Below are 13,454 nucleotides of genomic sequence, written 5' to 3'. Positions count from 1 at the left end.
TGACAAATATAAGAAAGATAGAGAAGAGGTTATCGAAGTTTGGAGGAAGTATGCATGACTTTCATGTGGGAAAAATTTGGAAAGACTTCCCGAAGAAAGTAGCTTTAAGGTTTTGTTTGGAAGGAAGAGCAGGGTTTGGGGCATGTGGCGATGCAGAGAGGGAGGAAAATCAAGCAGGAGAAATGTCACAGAGGTAGAGAGGCAAGGGGTTATTTCATCATAGATTTAGGGCTAGACTCTAGGTAGCTGGGGTCTATCCAGTCTTCTTTCTATCCCTGTAACTATCTCATGGTTTCAAGTTGAATGCCATTTTGATTATGCAGTTTCAAAACTACCTTTGGCAAAAGGGGAGTGAGCTCCATCCAAAACTCCTTGGTAGGAAGGGGATGCTATTAAGGGGGCACAGGGGCTGGGGAACAAAGATGGAAACCAAAGAAATAAAGACGTATCTGGTTGGCTGTCGTTTTAATGTTTAAGCGCAGCAACAATCCAATAAGGCAAATAATTTAAAGCCCTTAATATTTATGAATATTTTTCTCCAACTAAGTGAATAATCCATAGCTACTTACTAGTAAAGAGTACACACACACACCACATAAACCTGCATTCTAAAGGACAGTGTCCCCCAATAAAAGAGCACATCAGAGCTTATCTATCAGGGAGGATAAAGAAGCCAGAATATGCCTCTCTTCCCAGCGTGGGGACGCAGCTGGGGATTGTGGGAGTGATATCCAGAGCCTGGCTCTGATGGAGATTCTGATTTCTGCCCACTTCACCAGCACTCGCTTTGTTCACAGTTTTCCCCAGATATTCCCATAATGCCCTGCACAGTGTCACTCACATGTACCTTTGCATATTTCTTTCTTCTACTAGCAATACCTTCCCAATCTCTCTCCTCAGTTGATACCACTGCATTCTTCAAGGGCTACTTCCACAGTGAAGCCTTCTTTAATTATTCTCCCAGCTTTGTAAACACCCCAGGCCAGCTCACACCACCTTCCTATGCATTCCTTGTGGTGCAAACGTCTAATCTCCTACTTCATTCACTAAATGATGAAGTGCTGGTTGGCAGGGATCTGGGTGGCACATCCTACATTTGTACGACTTAGCGAAAAAAGCTGGGTGAGTACCTTTCAAATGCACAGAACACTGGACAGTGGCATAACCACTGGGTTTGCTGCTCCTCAGGTCATAGAATTGGCTCTCTGGGGCCAGAGGGAGCTTGTAGGGGGCAGTCCTGACTCTTTGTTAGCTAAGAAAGAGATACCTCACTTTCCAGAAACTTGTAGCTCCTGATCACCCTCACAGAAGCACTGATGATACAGAAACACCTACCAATGCAAGAGAACTACAACCTCTTCCTTCCAGTATCTAGACTAGGCTAATACAATTTCACAGCTCAAAGATCTTAGCCAGGCTAGCTAAGACAAAAACTATAGTCATCTGGGAACTGAAATATGGGCTCTGTCTAGGCTTTGAATTCACAATTCCACAGTCTATTAGCTGGGTACACTTGGGCAAGTCACTTAACCTACCTAAGCTTGAATTTCCTGTTTTATAGAATGGGGATAATTATAGTCCTTACCTTATGGGATGTGGGGAGCTTTTAAATGAGATAATATATGATGAGTATAGTACTTAGAACACACTAAATGCTCAGTAAGTGCTAGTTGCACCACATCTTCTTAACCCTTTGTATTCCATGAAGCTCCCAACTATCTTCTTTTATTCATCCAGGTATTCATGCATCCATCCACCTATTCGTATATTCTCCCATTCAGTCAACTGCTATTCTATGCCAGTTCTATGTTAGGCATTTGGTCTGCAGAGAGACATAAATCACTGTCCTTTCCATCATGGGACTGTCAGAGATGATGAGGGAAGCAGATGTGTCCTGTAATCAGGGCTGTGATAGAAAGCAGCACGGGGGCTACAAGTGCCCAAAGGAGCAGCTCACTCAGCCTGGATTAGGGCTGAGGGTGGGCTGGGGGGTGGGGTCTTCATAGAGAAAATCTTGAGACCAGAATTTGAAACATGAGTAGCAATTTGCTGCCTAGAGAAGAGAGGGAGGGGCTTTCAGGTAAAGGATGATCATTACACAGATTTGGAAACCAAGTCATTTTCGGGGAAGAGGAACATGGACAGTGTGCTGGAGGCTGCAGAATACAGTGGCTTGGGGGGATTCAGAGGTAGGCTGGAGTCCAGGCTAGGAAGGAGCCTTGTGTAGCCAGCTCTGGCAACTTTCTAATCCTATTAAACAGTGTGCCCTAAATCCTACAGACTCTTCCTTCTAAAACTGGGTAAGTGTATCCTTAATGGGACATTGAGAAATATAATGATGTTGACATTATCACTGTCATGAGAGTGATACTGACAAATGTAAAAGTAATAATAAAACAGTAGCCATAAGAGTAGTAAATAATAAAATAATAGAACACATGTTCTGTGTGCACCTTTTGCCTGTCTCTGTGCTCAGTGCTTTACAGGCATTATCTCACTGGATCCTATGGAAACCTGTTGAAGATGGTACCTTACTATCCTAGTATAATCAGCGAAAGTATGATTCTTCTTCTCGGGACATCGACATTACCTAAAGACTTGAGAAAATGTTAAATAATTTAACTGACAAATAATATAATCTAAACTAAAATAAATATGCACATATTACAAAATAGAATGGCATGGATTTTTTTTTAGACAGAATCTGGAATTTGGGGCTTATGTTGATGTTTTGTGAGCACAGCTGCAGACTGTTTGGGGGGGGGTGTGTTGATTTTCATCTGCCTCCAGGAAGACTTCACTGCAAAAGCTTCAAAAGCCCCCAGTGCAAGTGACAGAATATCAGGAAAATGTTCTAGGCAGGAGAGTGACATGGTCTGATTTACTGTGTTTTCAAAAGATCACTTCACCCACCGGGGTGGAAGATGGATTTGGGGAAGAAGAGGCTGTCACAGGAATCTGGATGAGGGATGATGAAACCTTAACCAAGTCAGAGGCAATGGCCCGGGGAGGAGGGGATGGATTTGTGAGCCCCGGAGGGCAGATTAGCGGGACCCTGATGACAATGATTGAGGGTCAACCATGAGCCAGACACTGGACTAAGCATTTTGCAGGTTATTATCTCACACCCTACATGTGATTTCAGCATTATTAGCACTATTTTACAGATAGGAAAACTGAGGCTACAAACAGCTTCTTTGCTTATTAAAGATCAATCCGTTAGCCAGTGGTGGAATTCAATTTCAAATATAAAGTCCCACTTTTTAAAGACCACTACCTAGACTGCATGAAACTCAGCAGCCTTTCCTCACATCCATAGAAACCTTCCTCTGCTTTATTTGAGAGCCAACACCTCCTCTTCACTACCTGTGGACCTGACTACCCAACAGCTGCCTCATAAAACGCTGTCACAGACAAGAGGACAGCACGGGGCCCTCCACCACTTTCCTCTGTCTGCCTGAGGACAATTCACGCCAGCATCTGCCAGGTCTCTCAGGAGGAAGCCCTAACTACAAAACCACATTGGAGCTGATTTCAGCCATGTGCTCAGTTTCATGACACCGGTTCTCTGCTACCGTTCCATCTGCCGGGACCCGCTGAGCACCATGGGCCGGGCGCAGAGCCCAGTGAAGCAGAGAGAGGCCAGGTGTTCCCACTCTGGGCCAGAAGGCCCACGGCCACTTCAGCGGCAGGGGGAAGAGACAGTGAAAGACTGGGGATTTTGACCGTGATATCTGGGATTTCTGATGGTCAGTGGAAGCCAATGGAGCACTTCCAAAACTGTGTTTCTATGGATGCTTCTGTGCTGCAAGATGTTCACACATGTTCCAAGGGGAAAAAGAGAGTCTGTGGTCAAGGTGGTTTTACAGATGATGATCTAAACAAATCTGCCCAGCTCTCTGCACTGCAGGATTTCCCAGGGTCTTTCACAGATTAAGATGCCTTTGGGAATTTCCAAGAGAAAGAGGGAGTGTGTGGAATTTCCAAAACAGTTATTGACCATGGATTTCTTCTGTCCAAGAAAATCTTGAGGACGTGTGGTGGAAAGTGTGTGCGTTGGGAAGTTTAGGACTGGCACGTACTAGCCTTTCTCTCTCTTGCAAAAACCTTATCCAATAGTGGCAGCAAAACCGTGAGCACGTTATTAAGCCATTTTCAAAACTGCTTTGACAGCATCCACTTGAGCACATTTCATGTGCTATCCATCAATGAGTCTATCTCTAGGGGAAACAGGATTCCCTGGAGAGCTGTACTGGGAGGTTTGATTTTATCCTGGATCCCTCTTCTACCATCAATTTGAAAGTTATAAAACGAAGCCACTTTTCCACAATCTTTGAGGTTAATGCCCTCATTTATTCAACAAATATTTATTAAGCGCTTTCTATGTATTAGGTTTATGAATATGAAGCTTACATTTTAGAGAGGAAAACAGTAAACAAGCAAACAAATAAAAGTGATTTTAGACCCTAATATTAGGGAAGGAGCGAAAAATGGTTATGTAACAGATAGTAGCAGGTTGGGGATGGAAAGGAGTAAAAGTTTGGGTACCCCCGTTTGGGTAGTCATGGACGACGGTTCTGAGGAGCTGACATTTGAGTTAGGAGCTGAAAGGTGAGAAGGGGCTAGCCAGGAGAGAATCTGGGGGACAAAAAGAGACATGGCAAGGAGAAGTACAGCACGTTCTCAGACCCTACACTGGGGCTCCATTCGCCGTGTTCCTGGGACATGAAGAAAGTCATTGTGCCTGGAGCACAAGGAAATGCCAAGTGAGCGAAGAAGGCAGGGACAGATTCAGATGGAACAGTAGCTACAGGCCATGGCAAAGACTTTGGACTGTGTTCTAAAGATAACAGGAAACCACTGAAGAATTTTAAGCTGAACAGTGACCTTATCTTGTTTATATTTCTAAAAAGGTTACTCTGGCTTGCTTTGGGGAGAATCTCAAGGAGGGTATAGTCAGAAGCAGGAGATAAAAGGTGGCAGTGGTCATAATGGTGACAAAGAAAGGGAGGACAAAATGAATTTCTTCCTGTATCAGTTCTCTTAGTTCCCACCTAACTTACAAATTAAAATAACTTGATATTCAATTAGAGTCTGTCAAACAATAGATTTCATGAATAATCTAATTCTGCAATTCAAGAGGGGAAAACAGACTCCAAAGTGAAGGTCAAGTTTTATGCAAAAAAAAAGGTTCTACATGACATTGTTTATAATGGGCAAATAATTAGAAACAGCCCAAATGCCTTACAGTAGTGGCCTCGTTAAGACAGTTATGGTACATAAAAGAGATTGTTTTTGGAAGAATTCATTGACATAAAAATGTTTAGGATATGACACTAAGGAAAGAAATTCAGATTGATAGTGAAGAGGAGGGAGGTTATGGACTTGGAGTCAAGTGTATTTATGGGGGCCGTATTTCTAGAGAGGATATGGGAAGGAGATTCTTGGTGAATATTGGAGCAATAAAGATGGCTAGTTAAAGCTGAGAGAAATTACAAGTCATCCTGAATGCCCAAGCCATGACAAATATAAGATAGCATTTATTCAGTTCCTAATACACATTAGCTCAGCACTCCAAGGTAGTCTATATCCATCATTTCATCAGATCCTTACAGCAATCCTCTGATGTAGGGATTGGCATCCCTATTCTACAGAAGAGGAAACTGAGGCTCAGAGACATCCAGTGACTCTTCCAAAGCTAAGCAAGTTGAAACTGACAGGGCTGGATTAGCACTCAGACATTGCTGACCTCAAAACAACTTTTCTTTATCATTATACAATGATTCGACCTGGGGTTTACCACGAGTTCCAAAAAGGAACTCCATCATCAAATTCTGCCTCGATTTATGATCTCACCTAAATGAGTAGATCTCAGTTTTTCACCAGATACAGGAATTCACAGGATTAAGACCTAGACATTATCTCAGCAAATAACAAGTGTCTACTATGTGTGCAGACATTGATTTAGACCCAGAAATTCAAAGATGATTCAAATAAGATATTTCCCGCCTTCAAAGAACACTGTCTAGCTAAGGAGAGAGACAGACAAAAGCAAATGATATTACACAAAAGTGAAATCAGTGCTTAACACATGGATAAAGATGTGGGAGAATTCACACATGGGAGAATTCAGGGTGAACTGTGATGGTGACAGTCAGTGATGTGTTTGCCAATATACGTCACACACGTTAAGCTTGGAAAGAAAGGTAGGGCTTCACCAGGATAGAACCTAATGGTTGATTAAAAAAGTCTGGGACTCAGACTGCTTAGTTCTTTCTGGCTCTGATAATTGCTAGGATGTTCCTTCGGGCAGCTGGCTGCAGCTTTCTGTGCCTCAGTGATATCATCTGTAAAATGGGCATCATCATCACCGTACCTGTTTCATAGGGTTGCTGAGGATCAAATGAGATAAGATATGTACAGCATTTAGCCTGCTGCCTGGAGTACGTGTCAATAAATGCCAATGACTATTCATAGGGGCTAGATAGGGGTTTTCACGCGGAGAAACTGGCCTGGAAAGAAACGTGGAAGTGGGGACACATGGATTTAGAAGAGTCAGCAGAGAGACTGGAGCTCTTTGGGGGCCTCAAATGCCATTTTCATAAGCACGAACACTTCTGAAGACCCTGGACAACCAGTGAAGTTACAGGAGAAGGGAAATGACATAATCAAAATCAAGTTACAGGAACTAGAGAAGTAAAAGTCAAGAGGAAGAGTGACTGGCTGGAGACCACTGAGTGCATGGAAGGATAAAGGCGACATTGGGAAATCAGGCAATGGTGAGGGGGTTCGTCCCAGACACAAGGTCACGAGAAGGTCAGAGAAAGGAGACAATGATGATGATGATGATGATGATGATGATGATAACGTTGGGGAGGAGAGACAGGGAGAAGGATGAGGAAAAGGAGGAGGAGGGAAAAATCTACTTCTGATTGCACGCTGGCTGGGCACTGCGCTGAGATGTTACAGAAAGCTGGGCAGAGAGGAGTGGCTTGGGGAAGTGGAGGGACTGCCCAAGGTGACAGGGTTAGGTAACAGCAAAACCAAAATTTGAATCCAGTTCTGTCTAATACACAGCACTCCTGCTTTGACCACTAGATTACTCAGGCTATTAAAGAGTGGGTCCAAACCCTGTTCTGTGATCCCAGTCTGAGGATGTTTTCCACGAGAACATCCTGGCTTTCTCACACTCTCCAAAGTGACACCAGCTACAACTTGAAGAGCATCTGCTGTATCCTGGTCCTGTGCTGGGCACTTTCCATAGACTGTTGCTAACCTTTTCAACCTCGCTGGAAGATGGGCATTTCATTCCCATTCTCAGATGAGGCGGCTGGGGCTCAGAGAGGTTAGCTTTACACCCAGGGACACAGGTCCTCTCGCTGCAAGGCCTCAGCTGAGATGACTTATCAGGGGGACAGTGGCGTGGGTTCTGTGTGCACAGGGAAGCAGGGGGAAGAGGGCATAGCTCTTCCTGGCACCTTAAGAACCTGGGCAGAGCGGGCGGACATCCTGGCCAGAGGCTCTGGGAGGACCTACCTCGGGACCTGCTTCTCCTCTTCCGCCTCCCTGCCGAGGCACTGCGTGGTGCTGGCTGCAGCTGACCGATCTCGATGGGCGTGTTCGCACGGAAACTCTCCTTGAACTTCTGCATCAGGGACTCCACTGGCTCCTGCGTCGCCTCAGCTGCCGCTACGGGGTGGGCAACGGGGCTGAGGTTAGGGCTCGGCCCACCCTCGGCCCCTGGAGAACTGGGCCTGGCCCCCCGGAATGTCTGGAGCTCCCTCCCGGACCCAGTGATAATGCAGAAGCCATAGGGGCCAGTAGACATGAATCTGCTGGCTTAACGCATTTATTTCTTCAACACCGACTGTGTTCTCAAGGGTACTTCCCCAAGCCCTTGAGATATGATGGTGAAAGTTTGACACAATCCATGATTCAAGGAATCCATAGCTTGGTAGGACACATATCCGGGCATTTCCAACACTGTGCAATACTTCCGTGACAGTGGAGTACAGAGTACCAGAGGAGCACCAAGAAGGGTGAGCTTACCCATCCTGGGAGTCAAGGCAGGCTTCCTGGAGGAGGAGGCAATACCTCCACTGAGACCTTAAACAGGAGTAGGAATTAGCAAAGAAGATAGAATCAGCGTGGAGTTGCTGAAAAGATTTGGGATAAAAGAGTGCCCTGGGTGGAAGGAGAGGCATGTGCAAAGATCTGAAGCCAGAAAGAACACGGTGCTTGAGTAACTGAGAGGAGTTCAGTGTGGCTGCAGTGGAGCCTGGGAAGAACAGATGAGGCTGCAGAGGGCAGAACACCTTGTAAGCCACCTTGCGGAGCTTGGATTTTATCCCAAAGGCAAAAGGTGACCATTGAAAGGTTTTAAACAGGAAACTGGCATGTTCCAATTAAGCCCCTGTGATAACAATTACTAACCAGAGTATGGAGAATACACACAGAAGCAAGGACAAAGGCCTGTACAGAGGCTTTTTCAGGAGCCAGCCAGAGGCAATAATGCCTGAACCAGAACAGTGGCAATAAAGGTAGACGGCAGTACATGGGTCAAACAATATTTCAGGAGACAAAACTGCAGTGCAGTGATACGTAGATCACTTGGGACAAGAGCCCCATTTTACTAAGGGAAATTGAAGTCCCCCCCACCCCAAACAAGGCATACAACTAGCTCCAAGCTAGCAAGCGGTAGAGTCAAGCCCTCTAAATCCTACTCCAACATTCCTTTTGTTTCAATATCCTCCAAGGAGCTCCTGGTAGCCACATTTTCAGAAATTTCAAAATTGAGACTGGTAGAAAGTTATAGAGAATGGAGAGAGTCATGGCAGAAGGGCAGAGGGAAAAAAGGTAGAAGATAAAAGTAAAAAAAAAAAAAAAAAGCAGAAAAACTTGAGAAAGAAGGAGAGAGCCAACATAAAAGAAAAGGAGAGGAAATGAGAAAGAAGAAAAGAAGATTGGCTGAATGATCTCAGTGTCTTTGTTCTGAGAAATCCCCAAAGAGAGCCCTGACTTTGAAATCTTCAGACTCAACCCTCCCTCCACCTATGTCTCAAGAGGCTGGGAAAGTTCTTCAGTTTAAGCTACTTTCTGTCTGATGACAAGGAATGGGATGTGTTAAAGATTCCTGTTTCTTTGATGAGCTTTTCCCAGAGTGGACAAAGAAGGCTTCTGAACATCCCAACACCAATTTTAAGGAGATCCTGTTTTCCCAGGAAAGTTTATCAGCTTAGACACACATGTGTCTGCAGGGTAGGTCATACCCAGAGGGCTGGTTTGGGTATTGGGCTCTGTGAGAAGCCTCATCTCTAGGGACATAGAGGGGCATCTGTGTTTGCTAAGGAAAAGATAATTGACAATACAAATGACCCTGTGGTAGTGTAACACAACTGCCTCTCTTGCTATCTGTCTCTCCAGGTATCTCAGTTAGGTCTACTTAAAGGTGAGCCAAGAAGAAAATCCCAAACATGGGTCCCCTACTCCAAGCCTATGATACAGAACCCTCCAGCAAGAGGCTACAGTCTAATTCTGAGAAGCACTGTCATGCCCAATCCAGATGCTTTAAACCCAGAGAGGAGAGCGATTTGCACAAAATTGTAAGAGCTGTGCTAAACTGTGGTCAAAAGTCCAGAGCAAGCCAATGTCTGGAATCCTCCAAGGGAGGGACCCACACACATCTGTGAAAATTCACGCATTCATTTGTCTCCTCACTCATTCATTCACTCTATGGTATTTTCAGAAAATATGTCTTAGTCTGCTTGGACTTGCATAACAAAAATCATAGGCTCGATAACATAAACAGGTCAGATTCTGGTTTGAAGATGGCTGCCTTCTTACTGTCTGCTCACGTGGCCTTTCCTTGGTGCATCCATGTTGGGGGAGGAGAGGGAGAGAGGGAGAGAGAGGGGGAGGGAGGGAGAGAGAAGTCTTTCTCTTCTTACAAGGACACCAATCCTATCAAATTAGGATCCCACCCGTATGTTCTCATTTAATTTTAATTACCTATCAAAAACTCTATCTCCAAATACAGTCACATTGGAGGTTAGGGTTTCAACATGTGAATTTTGGAGTACACAGTTCAGTCTATAGCAGACTATATTTGGAGACAGAATCTTTAGGAGGTAATTAAGATTAAATGAGATCATAAAATCGGGGCCCTCATCTTATGGCACCGTGGCCTTAGAAGAAGAGTAAGATCTCCCCGTGAGGACGCCGAGAGAAGGTAGCCATCTACAAGGCAAAAAGAGAGCCCTCACTAGAACCCAACCATGCTGACACCCTGATCTCGGTCTTCCAGCCTCCAGAACTGTGAGAAAGTAAATGTCTGTTGTTTAAGTCACACAGTCTGTGACATTTTGCTCTGGCGGGTCTAGTAGACAAAGTCACAGTCACATTGGGGGGTTAAGGCTGACTTTCAGTCCATAGCAGGGTAAGATGGTGAAAACAACAACAAACAAAACCCCCTCGTGATGCTCACCATGTAGACAGGAAAACCAATAGTAATGAAATAAATGACAGAGAAATGTAAAATTTACAACTGATGTATACCAATAAAGGAGAGGTGAAAGATGATATAAGAGGCTCCAGTACAGGAATAAGACCTTGTCTAGGAAAACCATGGAAACTTGCTTCAAGGAAGTGAGCAGTTGTGACTAAAATCTGGAAAGAGTATGAGATAATCAGGTGAAAAGGGAGCTGCGGGGGAGGCGGGAGGTGAAGAAAGCAAAGGAGTCAGAGGAAAGAGTCTAAACCAAGACCCCTCGGGGAGAGGGAATATGCAAGGAGCTGCAATCACCACTGGGGCTGAAATGCTGAAAGCAATCGGTGTGAGATAATGCTAGAGAGGCAGGAAATCCTAATACTAACGCTAACCTTGATCCTCACCCTAACCCCCACCCTGACCCTAACTCTTCTGGGCCTTGTTAAGAATAGAACATACTGAAGGTTTTAGATAGGAAAGTGACTTGATCAGATCTTCACTTAGAGAAGATCGCTCTGGCAGTAAAAAGGATTCTTTGGAGAAGGACAGAAATGGAAGTGAGAAGACCAACTAGGAAGGTGGTACCATATTACAGAAGTCCTTGTAGGAGATGCTAGGTAGTAGAGGTGGAGATAGGGATAGAGCAGGAGAGAGAGTAGAGACAGAAATGTTAGAGCAGTGGAGATAGAGCAGGGAGCACATTTGAGAGTTATTTTGTAGGTACCCCTCCCTGAGAATGTGGTGATTTATTGGAAAAGGGGGATAAGGGAGAGTGAGGTAGAGAGGATGACTCCTGGTCTTCTGGCATCCACAGAGGCAGAATGATGGCACCTCTCAGTGAGAGGAGGGACACTGAAAGAGTAGTGAACAGAGTTTGGTTTTAGGTGAGAGCCCTTGGTGACGCCCAGATGTCTACATGGAGAGGTGTTGAGCAGACAGCAAGTTATGTGGGTCTCGCACTCACAAGAGAGAACTGGACCGTGTGGAGGCTCCACACATGCGTTCTTTGGAACAGGCAGAGAGGGAGTGTGTGTAGTGGTGAAGCATGTTAGCTTCTGGCACAGTGGAGGCTACGGAACATGTAACCATTCCTGATCTGCACTGCCTGATCTCCCTTTGCACCCCCAGATCCGTCTTCCACCCACAGGTTCATTCTGCCCCACTCTATGGCCTGGAGGCAGACCCTCAAGGGGCTATTTCACAGATCCTTCTTATCTGGCTACTAGTTGAGTTTGCCCAGGGAGATGTTCTGGCAGGATATGGGAGGAGGGAATTTGAGGGTATGTCTTCCCGTACTCCTTTCCTGTTTCTGCATCGTATTTCTGATAGAGACAGGGACACTCAACAATCACAGCTTCTGCCAGGGCCGCTTTCCCACAAATCCATTTTCCCCAGACTCCAGGAAAACCATGTCCTCTCCCTGCACCTTCAGTTCTAGGAATTAGTGGTGGCTTCCTGATACTTATTTCTCCTGGTGCCTCAATACCCCCGCCCCATTGATTCTCTTTACTCTTTCTACACCTCTATAAATAGTAGCTTCGTTGAACTTCACCTAAAAATCCCATTGGAGGGTGCCTTCTTTGCCCAGCTGGAACCTTGACTGATACATCATCCCTTTTCATCGAGGCTCTGACATTCAGCAATTCCTAAAGGTCAGCCTCTTCCCATCCTGTTATTTCTGCTTTACTTTCTCCTAAACTGATGCAGATTTGACCAGCGGGGAGGAGAGGAAGACACTCAGAGAGGCAAGGTTTGCTCCCCTGAGCTGCAAGGGTTTCCGATCCCGACTGTGGCAAATCCCATCCATGTTTGGCTGCTCTCGCCTTGGCGACAGTGCCAAGAGCCCAGACAGGCTTAGAGGGGGAGGTGCTTATGCAAACCCCTCCACGGCCTATTTCATCCTCCGTACCACTCTCTCCTGACCCCATCCCTCTCAATCCCATTCGGTAGCTCTATCAATATCAATATATCAAGTTGTCCAAACAAGCCACGTTACCTCCTGGTACCCGCTGAGCTCTGCCTCCCCAGAGCAGCAAAATGCTCACCCGTCGCCTGGATGAATGCAACAGATGGTGTTTGATGTGAGCATCACAGCAGGCCCAGGAAAGGGAGGGGGAAGAGGGGGAAGCAGCCCTTTCTAACTGACATATGAGAGACTGTCAAGCTTAATGGGAATGAACCACTGGGGACCGTGGAGAGAAGCCCCGGCCCCCAAGCCAAGACAGAGGGAGAAAAGAGGAGAGAAAAAAGGAGGAGGGAGAGAAAACAAGAATGGAAAGGAAAACTGTGCTCAGTAATCAAGGGCAGGGGGTGAAAAGGGAAGCAAAGAAGAGTGGAAAGGAGGGGAGAGAGCTGGAAAATAATACAGAGAGAACAGAAAGGGAAGGGTAGGAAGGACAAGGGAGGAGACAGAGACAGCGAGAGAAGGGAAAGGAGAAGGCAGACCCCGAGTACCACTGCAAAGGCATAAGGGTTGTGTTTGTTTCCAGCCACCAGGCAAGCTTCAGCCTGATACTCGACCCTGAAGAACAGGCACTGCATGCCCTGTCTACACTGGCATTCACCAAGTCCCCATTCAAACACTCACGCGCTGTTCTCTCCCCCGCACAGCCTGGGATGTTCTATCACTGTAACTTGTATGGGTTTGGGTTCAAGTTCCTGTATCACCTTTATCATTACCCTCTTTAATTTTTCTAGACTCACCCAGCCTACATAAGAAGAAAATTCACAATTCTTGAAAACTTCACCAATTCTCTGCCAGGCAAGGAAGCTGGCATTTCTTTATGTTTTCTCATTTATTCCTCCTAACAACTTTGAAAGGTAAGTGTCATTCGCTGTTTAAAAATGAGGAAATTGAGGCTCAGAGAAGTTAAATAAGCTCCGAGGGTCACACCCTTAAAAATGGCAGAGCTGGGATTTAGACTCAGGTTATGATGACTCTGATGCCCGGGCTCCATTCACTGCACCA

At 45.6% G+C, this 13,454-nt stretch overlaps 1 protein-coding gene across 5 annotated transcripts in view; it reads right to left on the bottom strand.

Annotated features, from left to right (window-relative positions):
- The window catches only part of ASTN2 (astrotactin 2), a 909,948-nt gene that overhangs the window by 619,524 nt on the left and 276,970 nt on the right, over positions 1 to 13,454 (bottom strand). For all 5 annotated transcript variants that reach the window (XM_061200030.1, XM_061200026.1, XM_061200028.1 and 2 more), the window contains exon 4: positions 7,537 to 7,689. In XM_061200030.1, coding sequence (XP_061056013.1) covers positions 7,537 to 7,689 — 153 coding nt within the window. The remainder of the gene's footprint in view (positions 1 to 7,536; positions 7,690 to 13,454) is intronic.

Source organism: Eubalaena glacialis, chromosome 9, assembly GCF_028564815.1.
Source record: "Eubalaena glacialis isolate mEubGla1 chromosome 9, mEubGla1.1.hap2.+ XY, whole genome shotgun sequence".
NCBI classification, from domain to species: Eukaryota; Metazoa; Chordata; class Mammalia; order Artiodactyla; family Balaenidae; genus Eubalaena; species Eubalaena glacialis.
This window is presented reverse-complemented; position numbering and strand designations above follow the sequence as displayed.